This window comes from Podarcis melisellensis, assembly GCF_964234715.1.
Source record: "Podarcis melisellensis genome assembly, chromosome: 15".
Classification (NCBI taxonomy): Eukaryota; Metazoa; Chordata; class Lepidosauria; order Squamata; family Lacertidae; genus Podarcis; species Podarcis melisellensis.
The window spans coordinates 13,231,137-13,255,077 of NC_138532.1; the positions used below are offsets into that span (position 1 = coordinate 13,231,137).

Here is a 23,941-nt window from a genome sequence, read left to right on the forward strand (position 1 = left end):
TTGTGAAGATGCACCTCTTGGCTCAGACCTTGGCAAGAGAGGGTGAAAACTGGAGAAAGCCACACAGTTTGAACCTGTTTTTATCATCAGCCAATTTCATGCGTTTTGGGATGCGGGTGGCACTGTGGGTTAAACCACAGAGCCTAGGACTTGCTGATCAGAAACTTGCTGGTCAGCGGTTCGAATCCCCATGACGGGGTGAGCTCCCGTTGCTGGGTCCCAGCTCCTGCCAACCTAGCAGTTCTAAAGCATGTCAAAGTGCAAGTAGATAAATAGGTACCACTCCAGTGGGAAGGTAAACGGTGTTTCCATGCACTGCTCTGGTTCACCAGAAGCGGCTCCCTCGGCCAATAAAGCAAGATGAGCGCTGCAACCCCAGAGTTGGCCACGACTGGACCTAATGTCAAGGCCCTGCAGGACTTGACATCTTTCCGTAGGGCCTGCAAGACAGAGCTGTTCCGCCAGGCCTTTGGTTAGGGCGCAGCCTGACTCCCTCCTTGGCAACCTTTACAAAACTTTATGGTTGCCATCAATCTTGATTTTAATTAATTTTTATAATGTTTTTATAATGTTGCACTATTTTGGTGTTGTTAGCCGCCCTGAGCCCGGCTTCGGCTGGGGAGGGCGGGATATAAATAAAAATTATTATTATTATTATTATTATTATTATTATTATTATTATTAATGGTCATGGGTCCCTTTATCTTTACCTAATTTCATGCATTTTAAGGAGGTCTGGTGACTGGGAGTGGCAGCCGGGTTCATATAACACCGGTGCTAAATAAATCTACACTGGCTCCCAGTAAGTTCCAAAGCACAATTCAAAATGTTGATGCTGACCTTTAAAGCCCTAAACGGCCTTTATACCTAAACGGCCCATTATACCTGAAGGAGCATCTCCACCCCCATCGTTCAGCCCCGACACTGAGGTCCAGCTCCAAGGGCCTTCTGGCAGTTCCCTCACTGCAAGAAGTGAAGTTACAGGAAACTACAGGATCTTCTGGGCAGTGGCGCCTGCCCTGTGGAACGTCCTCCCATCAGATGTCAATGAGATAAACAACTATATAACTTTTAGAAGACATCTGAAGGCAGCCCTCTAGCAGGAAGTTTTTAATGTTTGACTTTTTTACATTGGAAGCTGCTCAGAATGGCTGGAGAAACCCAGCCAGGTGGATGGGGTATAAATAAAATTATTATTTAAAAAATGTATTTATGGTTTTTAGTCTATCCACTTGTTTTATTGTTGTACTCCCATTCTGAAACCAGTTGGTGAACTCAGATCACATCCTGCCTCTTCCTCATTATTCACAGCAAGAGCTCCAGTGCAAAACCTGCAGAGTCTCAAGTCTCCCAGCCCCCCACTCTGCTGGCGGGGCTCTGCAAGGGCTTATTCCTGAAGCAGAAGCCCTTGTACATCCCCATGCTCCCCCACATTGCAGCTGTGGGGCATTTTGCCTCAGGCAGCAAAACGTCACAGGCCACCCCTGGTATTCCTTAAAGTGTTTCCATGTTTCTCTAAAAAGGCAAGTCACAAAGCTTATTCATGTTTTGGCTGTTCTGTTACTTAAAAGGGGGCTGAAGCATCAGTCCTCCTTTTCCAAACTTCAACCACTGTTAGGAAAAAAATAAATAATCCTTGCTAAAAGCCAGCATCCTAGTAGGACCTGTTCTTTTCAGTTGCCACAGGAATTGCTATTGTTGAGGGTCAGTCTTGCCTAAATTCCAGTCAGATTGAGAAAAAAGGATGGATTCAGACTCAGGAATAATACATTATGCACATTTTATTTCTTCTGAGCTGCGCTAAATAGACCCAACTCTTCTTTCGGTTCCTGGAAAAAGGAAAAAGGAAGTGTTAGGAATTTCCAGAACATGGTCACATGTATTTATGGATAGAGGATACTCTACAGAACCTTGTGATCTACATTGGGCTAAACACTGGTCCTTGTGCCTGGGAGGGAGTCCCTAAAGCATCCGTCAAGGTTCCAAACACCAGAGGGTCTCCCAGAATCAGCTCCTCCTTCAAGGGAAAAGTGCCAATATTTGTGACTGCTGCTGCTGTCTGATCTTTGACCAGAATTCAGATTCATTGATTGATTGATTGTAACCGCTGCATAATTGCCTGAGAAGATAATAATCAAACTCCATGAGAACTCAGCGGCCAGAGTGAGATTCACCCCGGAGGGTGATCTCACGAATTCAATTCCCATTAACAGAGGTGTTCGACAGGGTTGTATATTGGCTCCACTCCTGTTCAATTTGTTCATAAGTGACATGAGGACTCCCCTGATAGAGGCCCAAGAAAGGATTCATGCACCCCGCCTAGCACTTTATCGCTGCCCCTTGTTACTATATGCGGATGACGCAGTCATTCTTTCTTTTTCTAGAGTAGGTCTCAGGAGGGCCCTAAAAAATTTTGGATCATACTGTCACGCAAATTCCCTTACAATTAATTATGGAAAATCTAAGATCCTGATTTTCTCAAAGAGCCGGAAACTCCATAATTGGAGAATTGATGGGAGAATCATCGAACAAGTCTATAGATTCCAATATTTGGGAGTCTGGTTACAACATAACCTTAGATGGAAGGCCCATGTAGCCTATGTTACAAATAGAGCCAAATCTATCTCCTTGGCGATCTTGCGATTCTTCTTCACCGATGGGGCCCTTCATATCCCATCGGCGTTGAAAGTCTTCAAGGCCAAGGTGATCCCGACAATTGCTTACGCCATCTCAATTTGGGGGACTTTTGCCAACCTATCTCACCTGGACGTCATTCAAAATCAGTTTTTAAGAGGGATATTGAAACTGCCCAACTGTGTAAGTAATACAGCATTACGCATGGAACTTAATATTGTATCCCTGGAAAATGCTCTGTGGAAGCACATACTTTGTCACTGGTTATCTCTATGGCACAATCTCCCAAACTTGTACTTGATACAATGTATGTGGAGAGATGATTTCCAGAGCCCATGGGTAAAAAATTTACAGCTGAAAATAACGGCAATGGGAATCTCCCCATCCAAATTACTAGAGCAGGACATAGTTCCAGCTAAAAGAACAGTAACCTGTAAGCTAGAGGAGATGGACTTGCAGCAGAAAATGATCTTGGGCAATGGTACCTGCTCACCTCTAAATCTTGGTTTATTACCCCTCTTAAGGCTCCCAAACTATTTGAATTCTTTAACTTCCTCAGCTCATAGATATGCCTTTGTAAAGGCAAGATTCAACACCTTCCCATCGAACGTGCTGAGAAATAGATTCTCCAATGGACAGATATCGCTCTTATGTGATTGTAATTGTGGGGCACCGGAATCGTTGCATCACATAATTCTTGATTGTGCTTTTCACTTATCGGCCAGGAGCAAGTTTCTTGCTCAATATCTTAAGGGAATTGCCGATGATACGACTGAAGCCAAACTGAGATATCTATTAAATGATGATGACCCCCTAAGATCACTCATGGTTGCCAGATTCTTGGTCAGCGTCCTATCCCTAAAGAAGAGAAACGGACTCCTGTGTGGCTCGGATAATCCCTTTAAACCATGATCTATGTTTAGGATGTAATTAGGTGATATCACCATTGATGTCTTCTATTAATTTATGAGCAGAGGGCGATGTTTATGCTACAAATTTGTTGTAATGTATGATGTTGGTCTTTTGTCTTTGTTTTGCTTTGGTTCTTGTCTGTTTTTTTGTAAGTTTTGGCGGTTTTAAAATTGGAGGTTCAAGTACATTATGGTGGTGTGACGGGCCAATGGCCGTAATAAAGATCAATCAATCAATCAATTGCCTGAGAAGATACCAAAAAAGTCCCACCATTTTTCTTCTTCTGAGCCTTTGGTCAATTCAGCAAACTATGGTGGTATTATTATTGTTGTTGTTGTTGTTACTGTGTTACGCATTTTTACGTTTTCATATTGCAAACCACTCTACAATCCTTGGATGAAGAGCAGTATAGACATTTAATAATTAAACAATAACAATAACCATTCCTTGAAACTCTTTTGGTTTCACTCACGTGCCACAGAGCAAAAAGAATCTGGAGTCCTATAGCTGAACCTAAGAACAGCCTGATGAGCCAGACTACAGTGGTACCTCGCAAGACGAATGCCTCGCAAGACGAAAAACGCGCAAGACGAAAGAGTTTTCCGTTTTTTGAGTCGTTCCGTAAGACGAATTTCCCTGTGGGCTTGCTTCGCAAGACGAAATGTCTTGCGAGTTCTTGCGAGTTTGTTTCCTTTTTCTTAAAGCTGCTAAGCCGTTAATAGCTGCTAAGCTGCTAATAGCCGTGCTTCGCAAGACGAAAAAGCCGCAAGACGAAGAGACTCGCGGAACGGATTAATTTCGTCTTGCGAGGCACCACTGTAATGGCTCATCTAATTCAGAATCTAGTTCTCACAAGCTTCTCCGAGATTTGGTGTTCAATATTAAGGACTATCAAAAAAACCGGCAGAGAGGAATTGAGAGAGAATTAAGAGCCTCGGATGTGAGATCTCCAGGCTGATAGTAGATTAAGATTGATGGACATTTGTTTGGGACTGAAACCGGGAAAGGGGGGGGTGGAGTTTGGGAATCCAAAGGGTATATAATTATAATTTGTTCTGTTTTTATTTTGTTTTGTTATTTGTATGAAAATTGGGGAATTCGTGGAAGGGAATTTTGGTTGACTTTAGGAAAAATGTTTTAAGAATGAGTATTGATGCATAAGTATTGATGTCTAAGTTTGGATAAGGCAAAATTGGTTTTTTAAAAGGAACTAAATTAAATGAAAATAAGGTTAGTAAAAATAAATTGAGGAAATGGATGAAAGAGAAATAGCAAAATAATAATATGTTAAAATAAATTATTAAGTTAAAGTTGAGAAATAAGTAATAAGGATTTGCTGAACTAATAATTTGAATTGGAATACAAGAAGGGAAGGTGCGAGGAGGTCTGAGAAATAAGTTAAAATAAAATAAGCAATTGAAATTTTATGTGTTTTTAATTGTTTTTAAGTTTTGTACTTTTGTATGTTTGTTATTTTTTGTTTACTTTTGTTTTTATTATAGAAAATGCTAATAAATATTCATTATATTAAAAAAACAGAATCTAGTTCTCACAGTGGCCAACACCAGGTGCCTTTCTGCCCCCAACCATAGGGACAGAGCACAGCTATCATGGCAAGTAGCGATTGATAGCTCTGCCCTCCATTATGGTTCTGCTCCATGCCTAGAATCAGTAATGCTCCAGAAAACCAATTGCTGGAAATCCACAAGGTGAGAGAGTGCTCTTCTATTTAGGTCCTGCTTGCAGGTTGGTCACAAATGGTTGCTGGACTCTAGATCAGGTTGCTGGACTAGATGGGCAACTGGCCTGATCCAAAAAGATTTTCTTATGTATACAGCCATCGAAGACCAGATAGGGGCAGGAACATATTTCCACAAGGCCAGGAGAAATGGGACACTTGTGTATTAACAAATTTTGCTATCCACCTTAGGGACGTCCTGAAGCCACATTCTAGTTTGTCTTGTGTAGGAAAGGAAGCCCTGGGTTTGGGCATTACATAATGAATTTATTTCTTCTCTCAACCATCATCAAGAAGGTCAACAACATTGAGGGAGGGCTGTAGCTCATTGGTGGAGCTTTTGCTGAACCATGCATAAGGTCCCAACTTCCATCTCCAGTATTTCCAGGTCGGGCTAAGAAAGATTCCTGTTCAGCACCATGGAGAGTTCCTGCCAGTCAGTGCTAGGCTAGATAGCCCAATGCTCTGACCTCGGTATATGTTCTTATGTCATTTCTACCTTACCTTCAATCAGAACTTATAATCGCAGTTGTCCCTTGTTTGCAGCCTTCCCTCCTCTGCTTCCTCTTCTTCCCTGTAGAAGAAAGTTTAAACGGTACTTTCATGAAGATCAAGATGCAAAGAAGGAGGGCAATATTTTTAGGAGCACCAATAAAGCGAGAGGGTCACTTCGAACACTGAAGGAAGTCTTAGAGTCATGCTTTTGTATCCTGAAGTACCTTTGGGGCAACGGTCTTGGATCTGCTCTAGCCACTGCCAAACCCACCCAAAACATTTTACAGTGGTATCTCGGGTTACAAATGTTTCATGTTACATACGCTTCAGGTTACAGACTCTGCTAACCCAGAAATAGTACCTTGGTTTAAGAACTTTGCTTCAGAGTGAGAACAGAAATCGTACTCCTGCAGCGCAGTGGCAGCAAGAGGCCCCATTAGCTAAAGTGGTCTTCAGGTTAAGAACAGTTTCAGGTTAAGAACGGACTTCTGGAACTAATTAAGTTCTTAACCCGAGGTACCACTGTATAGGTTTTCTGTTCATCTAACCTGATCATCTAGCCTGGTTTAGACCAAGGGTGTTGCAAGTCTGAAATGCAACAAGGCAGCATCATTACTCTGTATGAAAAAATAAATTCTAAAATACTTCAGTATAGTCATAGAGGCTAGCTTTCTATGACCAATTTTTAGGAAGGGGGAGATCTCTAAACCTAAGTGGGGAAATATCTTCTCTATACCAGTCATGTTTTATTTTTCCAGTGCCCACTGAAGGAATTTTAAAAACAAATTCCAGCAGACATTTTAACTGAAGTTTGATTTAACGGATTTTTTCCTTTAATTTTCTTGTACACTGCTTACAGGGGTAAACAAATTATTTACATGGATAGGTAAAAAGGGGAAAGATAAAGGACCCCAGGGTGGATAAGTCTAGTGTTTGTGCATAGACAGCTTTCCAGGTCATGTGGCCACCATGACTAACTTGCTTCTGGCACAATGGAACACCATGACGAAAGCCAGAGCGTACGGAAAATAACAGCAGGTGAAGATTCTCTAAATACATGAGTGTAGGCTTACCAGAGAGTCCTCCTGAACAGGTTGTGGTGCCTCTTCCTTGGATGTGCTTGCCTGCTTGCTAGATTGGGCTTTGACAAGTTTTACAGGAGAAGCCTCCATCTCATCTGTCTTCGTTGACAGGTTTTCCTTGGAAGAAGCCTCCATCTCCTCTTCTTCATTAGAGGACTCTTCCTGATCTTCATCCTCGTCCAAAGGGGGACCAACTGCAAGAGGAGAGCTGGCTCACGATCATGTAGGAGGTGGTGTATGAAAGGTTACCATGATTAATCAAGCCACAGGTAAACAGCCATGTTTCCTGCTGACTCCCAGTATGTTTCCAAGCACAAGTCAAAGTATTGGTGCTGACCATTAAAGCCCTAAATGGCCTCGGTCCAGTATACCCGAAGGAGTGTCTCCACCCCCATCTATCCACCCAGACACCGAGGTCTAGCACCGAGGGCCTTCTGGCAGTTACCTCGCTGCGAGAAGCCAAGTTACAGGGAACCAGGCAGAGGGCCTTCTTGGTAGTGGCACCCACCCTGTGGAACGCCCTCCCACCAGATGTCAAAGAGAAAAACAACTACAGACTTTTAGAAGACATCTGAAGGCAGCCCTGTTTAGGGAAGATTTTAATGTTTAGCAGACTATTGTATTTTAATATTTTGTTGGAAGCCAACCAGAGTGGCTGGGCAAAACTAGATGCCACGTTAAATTTTGTAGATGTAATTTATGTCTGTTTTCCTTATCTAAAATGATGGCCACAGGAAATCCTGGACGATGACTGGCGCAAATGGAGCACTTGATACCCTGAAGCTATGATCCCCAGGATTATATGGGAGAAAGGGTTACTCGTGATGATTATTCTGGTAATGCAAGCAGCAGCTTTTTCGAAAGCACCAGGTTTCAGGCAGCACTTAAGCAATAGCAGTATTTTGATATGCCCAAACACATGCATGCATGAATGAGGCAGCAATAAAGATGTACGGGGGGGTGTGTGATTGCAAGGGGAGAAACACTAGCCTGTCAACAGGATTTAGCCCACCTGGGCTCATGGATGACATACATAAACTCAAATTCAGATGCCTATGGGGAAACAGGATACAGGATAAGCAACTATCAAGGCATGTATCCACCCCAAGTTACATGAAAAATAGATTTCAGGAGAGCCTTTGTCAGACAGCGTACTTGGTGCATCTCAAAATCAACTTTGCATCTTCCCTTCACAATCACATGCTTTAGACCACAGGAGGGGGTCTAAAGGGTGCCTGGCTGGAATTGCATCCCTGAAGCAAGATAATGCCTCTTGCTTGCCTAGATAAAACAAGAAGGGTGTGTATGCATGAGTAGAAACCTCTAATTTTTTGCATAGCTGGAATGCAGTCTCTATGACAAGAGGTTGGGAATAAAGCAACAATGCTTGCAATGAGTTATCTGAACCAGTCGGGAGGGACAGACAGAGGGCCAACCTGTTCTTCCTCCTCACCAATTTCTTCTCTCTTAGTAAATACTCGTTCCTTCCTTTCTGGCTTTATTCCCTTCTGGATTCTTCTCCCATTTAGTCAGTATGAGTTAGCACAGGCTAATATTAGTTTTTGGCTCTATCTTGGCCATGGGTAAAAACCTATACTCAGAATGGCTTTCTGTGCCATGACTAATAAACTTAAGTTTATTTATTCTTTCAACCAGCTCTCTTACCAGACTACGTATTTCTGCACTCCCCTGCGATACATTTACCAAACTCCAGCCCATGAGTCACATTTACTTTTCTCTCTGGCCTCACCCACCCTTGACATGGGGGCCCTGGAAAGGAATTCAGTCCTTGAGCTAAGAAGGATTTCCCGCCCCAGTAGACGTTACCTGATAAATATTGTCCGGCAAGGTAGACTGGCCCAGAGCCTGATTTTAGCCTGAATGTGACAGGAAGAGCCAGGTCAAGTCCCATTAAGGAAACCTGGAGGGTACACAAGTTCATATTTTGAGACACTCACCACTACACATATCATAACATTGACATCATCAGCTATTCCATTTTGATAGATTGGCAACAAAAAACCTATTGTGATCTATGCTAGATCAGTCCTCCTCTAGTTGATGGCCTCCCCAGTCAGATCTTTGGGAGGTTCAGGCAATACATTTGAGCTGTCTGGAAATTATTTTGGCAGAGGTAATCAACACTTCTAAAAAAAATGCATAAATAAATGGCAAAGGAAGTACTCACCATTGGAAGCACAGAAAGTTTCAAGGTTGCTATATGCACTGCAGTAGATGGCTTGATATCTTTGGGGGGCAAGATCTCCACCATATTGAGTTCATCCCTTGCATTTTCCCCTAGGCAGACCTTTTGGCAGAAATCAAAGCCATCAAGACCTCAAAGAAATTGTCGTAAGACCGCTATTTCTGAAAGTAGTCTTGTATCTTTGGCATAACACCATGATAGTTCCCCCATGAGCCAACCCCAAGTACAGTGTTTTTATTTTAGCTATAATGTAGACTGCAATCAGATTCTTGCCATCAAATGGACTGCAAATAAGAAACAAGCAAAGTGAGATACTGAACTGGATGATCTCTTTCCCACTGCAATGTGAAGTTCCCCACCACTTCAAGGCCTAGGCCAAATATAGGGAACCTGTGGCCCTCCAGACACTGAACCCAACCATGCCCTGGCACACGAGATATGAGGCACATGTGGACAGAGGTCATGTAACATTACAGTTCATTTTGGTTGGACTTGGCTGCAGAAACTGTACTTTGCTGAATAAACTGGGTGGAGGGACCAGGGTCTATTGGCTTGGTCATGGGTGAGGAACCTGCGTTTCTCTAGTTATGAGCCATAAGTGGTCAGGGATGATAGGGGTTGTGGTCCAATAACTCCTGGAGGAAACCAAATTGGTACTCTGTACCAAGAACAGGCAACCTCAGGGGCCAAAGGTGTCTTTGGCCCTCAAGGCTCTCTGCAGGCCACACATTTACTGGCCCTGCTCTGTGCCTTCCTCATGCAGAATGTATCCTTGAACAATGATAATGCTTCTTGCTTGCTTAGATGGAGACATGGGTGTGGGTAGACACCTCTGACTTTTCTGGAATGTAGCACTCCATTAAAAGGATCCAGGGGAGATGCTTCTGTCTGGATACCCAGGTGGGGGCGAGGGGCCACAGCACTCCCCAGGTATAATCCAGTGGGGGAGTTACCCCTTGATGTAAGTCAGGGACTCCCTCATTTCTGGTGGGCCAGAAGGCATGGGGATCCACCTAATGCTTATGCCAAACCTCTTACATCCGTTGTCATTGAAGCTGTGGCCTGATTTCACCCAAATATTGGTTGTCCTGTCTCTTATTCTTGATATTGGGGAGGACCGAAGAGTAGGGGGAACGCAATGCCTCTTGCTTGCCTAGATGAAGACAGGTGTGTGGGTAGAAACCTCTGACTTTTCTGAAATGTAGCGTGTTGAACAAATGGAAGAGTCGGGTCCATAGCTCCACCCACGTTTGCCTCTAGCCTGTGACCCATGAAAGGCTGCGCACAAAGGGATGTGACCTTCAGGCTGAAGAGGCTCCCCCCTTACCTGCTCTAAAGGTAAAGGGACCTCTGACTATTACTGGTAGGTCCAGTCGTGACCGACTCTGGGGTTGTGCCGCTCATCTCGCTTTATTGGCTGAGGGAGCCGGCGTACAGCTTCCGGGTCATGTGGCCAGCATGACTAAGCCACTGCTGGCAAACCAGAGCAGCGGACAGAAACGGCGTTTACCTTCTCGCTAGAGCGGTACCTATTTATCTACTTGCACTTCATGCTTTCAAACTGCTAGGTTGGCAGGAGCAGGGACTGAGCAACAGGAGCTCACCCCATTGCAGGGATTCGAACTGCCAATCTTCTGATCGGCAAGTCCTAGGCTCTGTGGTTTAACCCACAGTGCCACCCGCTTACCTGCTCTATATACACCCAAAGTCAAACCTTCTCACACACCAGATGTGAACCAAATGCTACATACCATGGCCAGCCAACTGTTAAATATCCTTCACCGACAAGGCTAGCAAGTTACTTACTGTCCTCAGGGACAGCTGCTGCTCATATGCCTCCTCTTCTGGAATATCAAATGTGTAGCTCGGGTTCTTACCATCTAGACGACATCCTGTGAAAAATAAAGGAGATGTCAGAAAGCCCTCACCAGCCACTGAGCAAAGGCTTCTTAGTGCGCACGGAGAAGCAAAACTTCTTACCCCAAATGACACAAGTAGGCTGCTCTGACCTAGAGCTTTGAGTGGTGGCCGTGCTGTCTTCCAGTACCATTATTTGCAGAGGGATAAGTCTGAGGGGGAAAAAAGGAATGTGGTAAAACCTGTACTTTTCTAACAAGGAGAGAACCTGGAACATATAGAAACGGCAGCGTGCTTCATTTCAGCTCTGCAAATGCTCTTTTGCTTTGAGAGGTAAATTGGAGGAAAGGTTACAAAACAAATACTTTTATCATCATTTTCGAAAAAGGAAATTGCATCAGCTGCAAGTGACTATTAAGAGCACTGCAGCAGGTATGGTAGGGGAGTTTCCTCTGAACCACAGGAATGGAGGAAAATCTAGCTTCTGAAAGCTATATTGCCAGCCAATGGCTGTTTATATACCAGTGAGGAAGAGCTACATTTAATAGCTGAATATGCACTCCCCACCTTCCCAAGCACTGAGTGTGGTTTACAGTTTCTGCACCTCACAGGTAGGGAGGGGGTGGAAATTTGATTTAATTCACATTTAAAGGCAAATCTGATTTACGTTCCCCATGCGCAGTACAGTATGAGAGTCAACACAGCCTTTGAAACTTGCATGTCTCTGAATTTTGCAATGAAGTTCTCCAGCCAAGCAACGTGCACAAAAATGCATATATTAGCTAACAGTTTCACACACAAGATTAATCCCCAAGTTTAGAATTAGGCTGACATTCCAGTCTAGAGCCAAGATAGAAAGGTTCTTCATGGATAAATATTTTGGCCTTTGTTATTCACAGGTGTATGTATGTGTAAGCACATACTTCAGAAAGACAGCAGACACACTGATTTAGAGACATGTTACTGATGGTATGCTCTAAACTAGAATCTGTGAGGAGGGAGTTATTTGCTAAAGGCTCCTGGTGGAAAACAGATAGAGTCAAATAATACTACCAATTTTTATTTTTATTTTTTAAAAAGAATACCGAGAATGTATAGGCTTCTTCTAGAATGGGAGGTGAAAGCTAAAGAGATGAAAGAAGTAATAATTAAGTGGGAGAAAGATTTTGGTAAAAATATCCAACTACTGGCATGGGAAAGATTATGGAATAAAGAATAGAAATTTATGGCCTGTTATACACTAAAAGAAAATCTTTTGAAGATGTTTTACAGGTGGTATATAACTCCCAGCAAACTATCCAAAATTTATAAAACAAGATCTAATACATGCTGGAGGTGTGGTGGGGTTGCAAAAAAAATAATAATTGGGATTTGAAGAATTGGGAAAAAAAATGTTTAAGAAAACTTTCATAAAGAAACCAGAAGCCTTCCTCTTAGGCATTTTAGATTCAAATATGCCAAATGAAAAAAAGAGAATATTTTTATATACTACAACGGCAGCAAGAATATTAATTGCCAGAAATTAGAAAGGAGAATTAGTACCAACAAAAGAGGAATTATTTGAATATCTCAAACTGGCAAAAATGACAGACAATTAGGAGACAGCCAAACCAAAAGTTCAAAAAGGAGTGGGAAATTTATAAAGTTAAAACCTGGGCATGCTTTCTTCACAAACTACAATATGGATTATTAGTATTCAGATAACAGAAGAAATGGCAAAATGGTTAAGGAAGCAGTTAATTCAACAGGTAAGACAGACCCGCTTTGAGAAAGACGGAAGTCTATTGGGGAAGATAAGGAACTGGGAATTACGAACATGGTGGCATAAGTTCTTTTGTAAGAACATATGGATTTATTGATTTTTTTGGGGGGGGTGTTATTTTATCATTTTTGTTAATTTTTTTGTATGTTTTTGTTAAGTAAGAAAACTAACAAACATATAAAAAAAGTCAAGCCAAGGTAAAACACAAGAGCAGCTCTTTGAGAAGGAGACTAGCTAGGGAATCTTACACAAGAGGGGGAGATTAAGTAGGCAGAAGTATTTTTACTGGGATTTCTTCCTTGCTTTAAGCTTTTGTTGGCAGCAGTATGAACAGCATTTCTTAAATTTTGCCAATAGCGAGGAAATAAGGGGAACAGGAACTCATTGCAATCAAGTAATATCAAGTTTTGCATTCATAGATAGAGAATTGCAAATTGTTATTTCCCTTCCATGGTGGAGTTGGGACATACAACCTGCTGTATTACAATGAGAAGGCTAAAGAGTTTAGCTTTGTTTGTGTCTACATGCACCGGCGATTAGTGGTGCCAATATTGGTTTAGAAGTCACCTACCAGAAACAAGCCTATGTAACAGCAAAATGGCTCTCAGAGCACAGACAACAAATCTATTACCCTCTGCTCCAAGTCAGCTAATTCTAGCTATCTCCAGCCTTCCAAGTTAATTCTTAAAAACTGATTCTAAGCTGTTCTTCCTATCTGTTTCAGAAAGGTCACAGCTTTCAAATCACTTTACCATACTTGTTTCCAAAGGTTTCAGAAAGGTCACAGCTTTCAAATCACTTTACCATACTTGTTTGAAATCTTAATTGGAGAAATGTTAAACAGAACTCCAATTCTCCACATTCCCCAATTACAGGCCCAGCTCCTCACTTACTGTACTTTTTCTTGGCAAGCTGTGGTTGGGTACAATCCTGCAACTCACTCCTGTTTACTACAACATCATAATTGCAAGAGTGCCCTGTTTAAAAAATATTAAGCGCATCAGAAGACTTTGAAACAAGCCTCTTTCATCTTCACTACTACTATTCAGATGAAGCAACAGGGTTTTTTTTATCCTTCTTACAGCCCTGTGAAATAAGGATTAAAGAGCACCTTTCCAAGGCACATGCAACGCCCCTAAGCCTTTAATAAGAAATACTACAAAAATGAAGTTTCCAAAGCAAATAATAATATAGCTGAAATGTCCTCTAAGTTACCACAGAATAAGCATACTAGCCCAACATATAAAATAACCATTCAAGTTACAGCTTTTTCCTACCACTTTTAGGTCCCTGAAGGAGTCAGTGTTGCTTACAAAAACTGTAACCCAGCAGCCTCCCAAACAAGAGTAAAAATCCTATCCAACCAGAGACCGTTTATATAGAGAGATAAGGTGCTTAGCTTCAGCTTGGGCCAATGAACTTAGCCCTGAAACAAGATGCAAATGTTTTATCTTAAAGAGACCCAACTCTTGGGTGCCCCAGTGTGCGAGACTATCTATCTCCAAAACTGAGCAGTGCACAAAAGGATGAAACAGGCATGATCACTTCCAGTTCTTTAATTAAGGAGCAAGCCTTATAGAATCCATGTAATGCAACCATCTGGTTAGTAAGTACATTACTAGCATGGTCTTAGTGAAACTGAAGGCAGGGTTTCTGCCCCTGTAATAGTCGTGATGGTGTAACTTGCATCTGACTACCCTACACGCGATTGAAGGCTACTGCTTTTTTCGCATTCACTCTTGCATTAGATCACCGTAACTGCCCTATCATTTAAGCCTATGGCTGTACGTTAAAATGTAATGTTGTTTCCAGGGAGCCTGTTTATTGAGCACTCATCCTTATTCATTTGCATAAAGATCTTGGGAGGTTAGAGAACATCACTCTGTTGAAGTCAGCTGTTTCTGATTTGTTTACCATGAGTTTTTATGCAGTCGTAGCAAGCACTTTTTATCCTGCACTTTTGAGTGCATTTTCCAATAACTTTTCTTATTGGTTTCTCTCTTCTTCTTCTTTTGAAGGGGTGATGGGTTTGCTGTGCAATGTGAATTCACCAGTATGTGATTGAATCCCACCCCAAAATTGTGACAATTTGTGTGCCTTTAAGAGGGGATTTCAGCAAGGAATAGCTTGTCCTATCCAAAGGCTGTAGAGGAAGAGATGCAAAGGGCTTCTGATTTTTTAAATAATTATATAGGAGAGGTCCTAAAGAGAGCCCTGCTGGATCAACCCAATGGCCCATCTAGTCCAATATCCTATTTTCACAGAAGGACCCAAGCACAACAGCACTCTCCCTACCTCTGATTCTCAGCGACTCACAGTCAGAGGCATACTCGATCCAAAAATAAGAGACAGAAAATAGCCAAGGTTATTTATGTATGCTACTGCTGCGGCCCGTGTTTTGTTAGCCCAAAAATGGAAAGCGAGCGAGGTCCCAACCAAAGAAGATTGGCAACTTAAGTTGACAGAATATGCACAACTTGCAGACTTAACATAAGAAGAAGAAACAACTTTTAAAGAAGACTGGAAAATGTTTATTGAATATATGGGAAATAATTGTGTACAGCTGAAAACACTGGCAGCATTAAGATACATTCAACAGTGTAAATAAGTTTTGATGGATGCAGTAATGGAATACTGATTGATACAGTTTTTGTAAAATATGCAGGGATTTATGATATGTAAAATGAACCATGGAAAGAGAAGAAGGGAAGTCATTGATATCTTAAGGGTATAAAATGAGTATTTAAAATTGTAAAACACAATGAATATATATATATTCTCTTTCCATGGTTCACACACACACACACACACACGAAAGAAAATAGCCAACATGACTTGTGACCATGGATCATCTTATTCTCCACGAAATTGCCTCATCTTCTTTTAAAGCCATCCAAGTTGGTGTCCATCACTACATTTCCATATGATGTGGACTGAATCTCTAGCCCTCCAGATGTTGTTGGACATTAGTCATGTGGCTGAGGCTGGTGGAGCTGGAGTCCAGAAACATCTGGAGGGCTACAGGTTCCCCATCACTACAGTAGGTCCAGATTTTCCAAGGAACTGGATAAGGAATAAACAAACATCCCTTGTAAAGGCCTTCTTGCTTCAAATATTCTTACCAAGAGGAGGAAACATTGCTCTCCCTCATCCAATCCTTTTTGAGGGTACAAGCATTTCCTTCCTTTTCCAAGCGATCGCTGCTCTGAAGGTGAGAGGAACCGAACTTGACAGGATTCTCTCTTTTGTGTAGTTCTTAAAATACTGGAGAAACAAACTCATGTTGTGAATTTGGTGAACTTAAGGGAAGTGAGGGTCACTTCCAGATGATCTGTTTGGTGTGCATTCCTCCTGCTTCATTCACACCCAAGTTTGCAGAGAGTTTTATACAATGGGACTGTTTATCAAGCATTCATTCTGTGAACAAATGAAATAGGATGTGGCATTATTGCACACTTTCCACTGCAATTTCCACCCATTGTCCTTACTACAAAGGTTTCATTTTTAGGGGGAAGCAGGCTAGTCACCCAACAGGACCAAATTCACTTCTCTTATGTAATCTGAATTTGCTGGTATGGTGGTGCTGTGGTCTAAACCACTGAGCCTTGGGCTTGCCGATTGGAAGGTCGGCAGTTCAAATCCCCATGACGGGGTGAGCTCCCGTTGCTGAGTCGCTGCTCTTGCCAACCTAGCAGTTTGAAAGCACGTCAAAGTGCAAGTAGATAAATAGGTACCACTCCGGCGGGAAGGTAAATAGCATTTCCATGTGCTGTTCTGGTTTCGCCAGAAGCGGCTTAGTCATGCTGGCCACATGACCCAGAAAAACTTTCTGCGGACAAATGTTGGCTCCCTCAGCCAATAAAGCAAGATGAGCACCGCTACCCCAGAGTCATTCGTGACTGGATTTAACTGTCAGGAGTCCTTTACCTTTAATAATAATCATCATCATCACCATCATCAACAAACAGCCTGCAAGTCACTGAGGTATAATGCACCCATGTCTGCAGATGCTAGATTCTACAAAACAGCTGTAAAATGTTCGGATGGGGTGGGTACTTTCCCAATAAGAAGTGGTACAATCCCTCTCCCCCAGCTTCAAATCTCTCATCCCTGTTGTCATTTCACATCTCCATCTCCACCTCTAGAGCTATTTGGTTTTCCCACTGAATGCCTGCTCATCCGGCAGCTGTTAAAGAGCCCTACAAAGGAAAGAAATAAAAGGCAGCCACCCTACAACTAGGATAGCAAGATGCTGTATAAGAAAGGGATCAGGTTCCTGCACCTTTAATTGTTGTGCAGAAAATGGGATTTCAGCAGGTGTAGCATGTCATGCAAGCTAAACCTGCTGAAATTTTCTCTTAAAGGTGCAGGAACCCTCTCCTGTGTTTCGTTTGGCAGCCGCCCCTTGCTTGTGGACTTCCCATAAGAATCTGGCTGACCATTGTAAGAGCAGAACTCTGAACTATATGAGCCTTGTGGCCTGATCCAGCAGCACTTTACTTATGTTTGAAGAGAAAGGAGTCAACACATGCCTATCTCTCCACCTAGTCTTATTCACTGGTTTGTTATAAGGATAAAGTAACAGGGCAGGCACCATGTAAACTCTCTTCGGTTCCATGGTGGGAAAATATATGTGCTCAGGATTGCAGTCTTAGTCTCAGTTAAGTGTGTGTTTAGCACCTTATGAAAGGCCTCCAGGCAGATTTCTGAAAGTTTATTGATAAAAGGAACTACAGTGGGAAATTATTCACGATGGGGTGCCAATGGGATATGTATCTGTTTGGACACGTTGTCAGTTTGCATTTTTTGGTGCAGAAGGTATTGATCTGCTGTACAGAGATATTTTCTATTCTAATAGACTCAAGAGGGTTCTGAAAGCTTCTCTGTGTGATACAAGCTGGTAGTTTCTAGTTAACAAGCAAGCTTCTATTCTGCTTGAAAACAAGCAGAAGGTTCCTGATGTTTTGACTATTCCTTCAGAGAAGCTGAGTACAGCTGGTTTAAAACCTGATTCTGTTATCTCTTTCACTCAAGGTCATGCTAACTATAATTATAGGCCAGAAGGAGCCTGGGTTTCACTTTCTGTCTCTTTTTCCTTCTGCTGTGGTGTTCTGTACGTAGTACGTTTAAGTGTTAAGATTTTAGTCTTATAGTACGTTTAAGTTAAGTCTGCTGCAACTGGATTTCTTATGGACTGTGCCAATCCTGAAGATGTGTGGATTTGTGACCATTAAGCACATTTGCCTTCGGTAGTGAAAAGCTCTGCTGGATGAAGCTAATTGCCTCTGGTCTGTTTGGGGGGAATCCTGCAACGTGTTTACATTTTTACTCCGCTAAGTATATGTCTGAGTCTGCTCTGGATCAATAAGAGCAGAAATCACGATACATCTTCTTCATCATCTCTCACCAGTGGCGTAGCGTGGGGGGTGCAGGGGGGCCGGCCGCACCAGGCGCAACATCTGGGGGTTAGGGTTAGGGGGCGCAAATCCACGGGTTAGGGGGCACAAATTACTTGCCTTGCCCCGGGTGCTGACAACCCACACTATGCCACTGTCTCTCACAAACACACGTGGTGTCTAGTATCCTGCTGCTTCTCATAGCAAAGAACGCAGGAGAAGGGAGAAAGGCATGCATTGTGATAGATGATGGCAGCTGCAGATTGGGCATGTAGGGTGACAAAATAAGCAGGAAAAGAATGGTGCTGTGCCAGAATCTTTATTCCAATTTCTCAAAAAGGTTCTCTTGACCTCCAAGGAGTGGGGTGGGAAGGCTCCATTTTTTTGCCTTCATTTTTGCTGCACTTCAGAATTTCTTTAGAATTTTGGTGAAAGCAAGTTTTTGTTTGCGATAGCCAAGGTGTGGTTCATGTTTCTTCTTCACAGTATACATCTCTCTGCAGACTCCCTGGCTGCCTGTGATTCCTGGAAGGAGGAATCTTGTGGTGTCTTTCCCAGGGCTTTGACTGAAGCATGGCAACCCAAGAAAGCTGTGAGTGCAGGCCACAAGTGAGATGATTTGCACAATGAAGGAAAGGACACCCACAAAACACCCCTTGGCCACCTCAAATCTAAAGCAAGTGCTGTTAATTTGGCAATCCAGCCAAGGCCAGTGCACACCATGCCCAAGCCTAATACTCAGTGGATCCCTCAATAAAGGCTTCCATTTTGTGGATCCCAAATTCATTAAGTTGTAGGAAGCAATGAGTAGGAATAAATGGACAGTTCTCAGAATGAAGACATGTATAAAGTGAAGCCCCACAAGAATCAGTATTGGGTCCTGTGCTCTTTAACTTGCTCATAAACGAACTAGAGTTAAGAGCGAGCAGTGATGTGGCCAAGTTTGCTGATGATACTAAATTGTCAGGGGTCATAAAAACAAAAAGATCTCCAAAAGAATCTCTTCAAACTGAGCATTTATATGTGGCTGCTCTGCTGTCTGCATAACTGTAAATGTTCCGTAACTGATGAGTATGCCTAGATTAATAAAAACCCTGCACCCCACTCATGGGACTATTACCAGGATATTTTCTCTCTCCTTGCTCATTTTCAAGGTGTTTTCTTTTCTTGTTAACTGATGAAGTGGTGGTGGAGAATGCAGGAGACATTTATTGGCACATCATGAGCAAGAGCATGCTGCTCCTGACCTCTTGGTGCTGAAGGCTTTTGTTCTCCTAAGATCACCTCCACTCCCCATCCAAAACTACATGTTGCAATAATCTGTGGAACAGCAAAAGATTTCGTGCCATGTGTAGGGACCATATAATCTGTAACCTTCACATTGCTGGAGGCAACCAACCACGGTAGCGATCAAGGTTTTTGCTGAAAAGGGAAAAAGAAACTGATCATTGCATTGGCTGGAAAGAGAGTTGCAAAACAGTCATTTCCCTCTGATCTTTCTGAATAATATGAGGTCTCACTGAAAAGGAATGTGCCTTTCACTCTTGAATCCTGTCTCTCTCTCAATGATTTAAATCAGGTATGGGGAACCTTTGGGCCTCCAGATGTTGGTGAACTATAGTTCCCTTCAGCCCTAACAGCTCTCTTCCTCTTCCCAATTCTGCCAAGACTCACATGCTTGAAGGTCAGTAGATCTGATAGGAAGCGATGTGACAGTAAATTTGCTGGCCTCTCTCATCTCTATGCTCCTTAGCAGCTGATATCAAGAGCCACCAGTGATTAATAAAGGCCCACTCTACTTCTTGAACTGTTTTTCTAGTGGCATGGTGCTATTGAAACTTCCCACAATCTCCCAATGTAGCCATGCTAGGCATTTTATGGAAAATGAAAATGGCAGCCGCCAGACTTTCCCTTTGAGCAGCTTAGTACTTATAGGGTTGCTGCTGCCTCTACCCAGTAAACCTGCTATGGGGCCTTACAGATGCAGGAGAGGACAGAATGGTGGGGTTGTTTAAGACAGTCTGCTTAATGAGGATTCATCCTTATTGATTTGCACCAAGTTTGCAGGGGGGTGGGGCTGCTTATTGAGTATTATTATTATTTATTACTATTCAAATTAGAATTTATATACTGCCCTATACCTGGAGGTCTCAGGGTGGTTCACATAAAAAGATCACAGTATATAAATTAAAACTAAAAGCAATATCCCAATAATACCCCCCCCCCAAAAAAAAAGAGCCACATCTTAAAAAGGTATGGGATGTTGATCAGGTCAACCAAAGACCTGGATAAAATGGAATGTTTTTGCCTGGCACCTAAAGGTGTATAATGAAGGCGCCAGGCGAACCTCCCTGGGGAGAGCATTCCACAGATGGGGAGCCACTGCAGAGAAGGCCTGTTCTCATGTTGCCACCCTCCGGACCTCTCGAGGAGGCGGCATACGAAGGAGGGCCTTAGAAGATGACCTCAGGGTCTGGATAGGTTCATATGGAAAGAGGCAGTCCTTGAGGTATTGCAGTCCTGAGCTGTTTAAGGCTTTATAGGTCAAAACCAGCACTTTGAATTGGGCCCGGAAACTTAATCCGTAGCTAGTGCAGTTAGACCAGGATCAGTGTAATATGCTCAAACCATCTGAATTCTGCACTCGCTGAAGTTTCGGAACTGTCTTCAAAGGCAGCCCTACGTCTAATGCATTGCAGTAATCTAACCTTGAGGTTACCAGAGCATAGATAACAGTAGTTGTCATTCTGATTAGTTTGTGGGGAAGTTATTTGACATCAAGCAGTTGTTCTCCCACACCTTCCAGTGCATTTTCTTGCTACTTTCCTTGCTGCAAAGGAAAATCTCTTTCATTATTATTTTTTGGAAGTAAGTTTATTGCACAAGACCAGCAACGGGGAATCTCTGGCCTTTTCCCCAGGGCACAAACCTTTCTGAGCCACATTGCCTCACCACCCCTGCTTTGAACCTTCTTTGAGGGATTTTTTTCTGGCTGGAATATATCCTTGAACTCTGAGAATGTTTGTTGCTTATCTAGATGGAGCCTAGAGAGGGATGTCTACTGGACTAAGGTCAAATTTGCATTTGTTGCTCTGCCTACTTTTGCCACTGGGTGTGGCCCAGATGGGACCGTGGCCTTCCAGTTGAAAAACATTCCCCATCTCTACACAAGAGTATCAAATCCACTTTCACTGTGTTACCTGAATTCACTGGTAGGCAATTGCATCTGACCTGCAAAATAATTGCAGCCTGGAAGCAACCACAGTGTTTTTAGAACTGTGAGGTCAATCTGGAAGACCCTCCACTGCATTGAACCCAAATATATTATTCTTCGTCCACTTACAAATATATAGGTTTAATGTATAGCAAGCTGCTTCACCACCAGCCCAGCACAATTCCTTTTTTGCTGGACAAATCCCAGTTTTTCGTGGCTTTCTACACTGGAAACACCAGGTGGCATTTGCTGTAGAAGAGGAGAAGAAAGAAGGGGGTAGAGTTTGTAATAGGAACTTACATTGGCCTAAATGCAAATTTGCTTTACAAATGCTTCTAGTTCTGTGATATATATATATATATATATATATATATATATATATATATATGATTTTAAAAATTAGATACATGGGAGCAATTTAGGTCTCATGTAGGAGAATATTTTAAACTGGCAGACTCATTCAGGATCAAATTATATTTTACTTTTAATGCAAATACTCCTGGGGAGCAAGAAATGTTAATTCAATATGTGAGGTATGTGGGGGGTTTTCAGCAAGTCTGTTGTCCATGAGGAAGGGAAGTTTAGTTGGCCAAAATCTCCCCATAATACAATTCCCAGATTGTGGAATGACACACACACACACACCCGCCAAGCGTGTATCATGCGATTATTGTATATTTTTGAAAATTCACCAAGAGTCAAAACTAGGTCTCTGTGGACCTGTCCTGTCCAGTCCACCCCAGTTCTGCCTGGAGAAAGGATTAAGTCTATCCTGTCCCAGTTTCTGTTTGGGTTTTAAAGATGAAATCCTTAAAAGTGCATGCAGAAATATAAATTTAAAAAATAAAAGTGAGCATGACTTGGTTTGAGGGCTACACTGCTACCTCTGCTGGTAATATTTTCCCAATTTCCTTTTTAAATTTCCATAACAGCCATCCCCAGGCTGGTGTGGTCTGTGTGTGAAACTGCTTGCTACTTCATTCTTTGATTACAGTAGAGCAAGTCCCACTAAGAGAAACAGACATTCCATCATGCTCAGAAAGAATTATATGAAAAAAAATCGTCTGGCAGGTCCCAGTTTTTACATCAGCTAGCCATATCTTTCCCAAACAGATACCTCTGAGAGCAGCAGAATAAATAAGCCCATAAAATCCTAGAATCTTAGAGCTGGAAGGGTCCCAAGGGTCATCTAGTCCAACCCCCTGCAATGCAGGAATCTCAGCTAAAACATCCATGATAAATGGCACTCCAACCTCTGCTTAAAAACCTCCAAGGAAGAAGAGACCACAACATCCCAAGGGAGTCCCTTCCACTGCCGAACAGCTCTTACTGTCAGAAAGTTTTTCTGAATGTTTAGTTGGAATCTCTTGTAACTTGAAGCTATTGCTTCAAGTCCTACCCTCGAGAGCAAGAGAAAACAAGCATGTGACATGGACTAAGATATTTGAAGATGGCTGATTGTAAAACAAAAAACAAAAAACCAGTCCACAGAGAAGTACCAATTTTGAAGGGTAGATTTTTTTTTTTTTGTCTATCTTCACACTTGACACTAAACAGGCTTTAGGATTGCTGCATGCTATTTGTGCATGCATGTGCATTAACAGAAGTCAGAAATCAAAAACATTCTTTAATTTAAAGAAATATTTTTAATTTTAAAAAAATATTTTAAAGTGTTTTATTAGCAATCTGCAAAAACTCTTGCATGTGAAAAATGCAGTAGCAATTACTGATTGACAAAATGTGAAAAGATTGACTTGAGATTTGAAGCTATTTCAGCTCAGTTTTCCTTTAGGGACTTACCAGTGCAAAAGCTGAGAAGAATCCATATCCCACAAGCTGGAAGCCATTTCATCTTCAGCTGTTTTCAGTGTTGAGGAAGTCCTACTAGCTGGGTCATGTGAATGGCCCCTGTTAACGCGGGACAGGGTGGGGACACACAAATAGGATAGCAGAGGAAGCTTAGTGAAACAAACAAGCAAACAAACAAACCCTCCACTAAGCAGTTTGTGGGGCAATCAGTCCTCAACTGGGCTGAGGATGATATTCAGGCAGTGCAGTGTGCATCCTCCAAGCTGTGAGGCTGATGAACTGCAGAGTTGTCCTGTGTCCACTATGCCTTCTTTTTCAGCACCCTCTTACCAGTGGTGTAGCGTGGGTTGTCAGCACCCGGGGCAAGGCAAATAATTTGCGCCCCCTAACCTGTGGATTTTAGTAGGGGCAGAGAGCTGCTAGTGCGAGAGCGCCCCCCAGATGTTGCACCCGGTGCGGCCGCCCCCCCCTGCACCCCCCACGCTACGCCACTGCCTCTTACTGAATCTCTGGAAAAGCTCTAAACTGAGAGTGCGGAAATGTACCACTGATTTGAAATAAGCTGGAATAAGAATTAGGTGTGCTAACAGACTCCCTGTTCTCAATCTCCTCCTCCCCCACCAAGCACAGTGTAATGGGCACACAGCATAATGTCGCCCCAAAGATCACACTGAGCCTAGTACAGAAGAATGTAGAAAACGATAACATCAATGCGCAGGAGCAGAAGAACATCATGGACCGGAGTTCGCCCACCAAGGCCACTTTTCTGAAAACACAGGTAGTCGAATGATGTCTCTTGTGAGCACAAGAACCCAACTTCAGCAGGAGAGAGGCAA

General features: G+C 42.6%; 1 protein-coding gene across 1 annotated transcript; it reads right to left on the minus strand.

The window, feature by feature from the left end:
• Nucleotides 1-1,768: 1,768 nt before the first annotated feature.
• NPM2 (nucleophosmin/nucleoplasmin 2) lies at nt 1,769-11,130 on the minus strand. Its single transcript, XM_081891185.1, has 7 exons — nt 11,048-11,130; nt 10,874-10,959; nt 9,050-9,169; nt 8,689-8,782; nt 6,853-7,055; nt 5,789-5,858; nt 1,769-1,829 (listed from the first exon to the last, which is right to left on the minus strand). Exons 1-6 carry the CDS (start codon nt 11,115-11,117, stop codon nt 5,802-5,804), a joined length of 630 nt encoding a protein of 209 aa, XP_081747311.1. The 5' UTR covers nt 11,118-11,130; the 3' UTR covers nt 1,769-1,829; nt 5,789-5,801.
• Nucleotides 11,131-23,941: the final 12,811 nt, after the last annotated feature.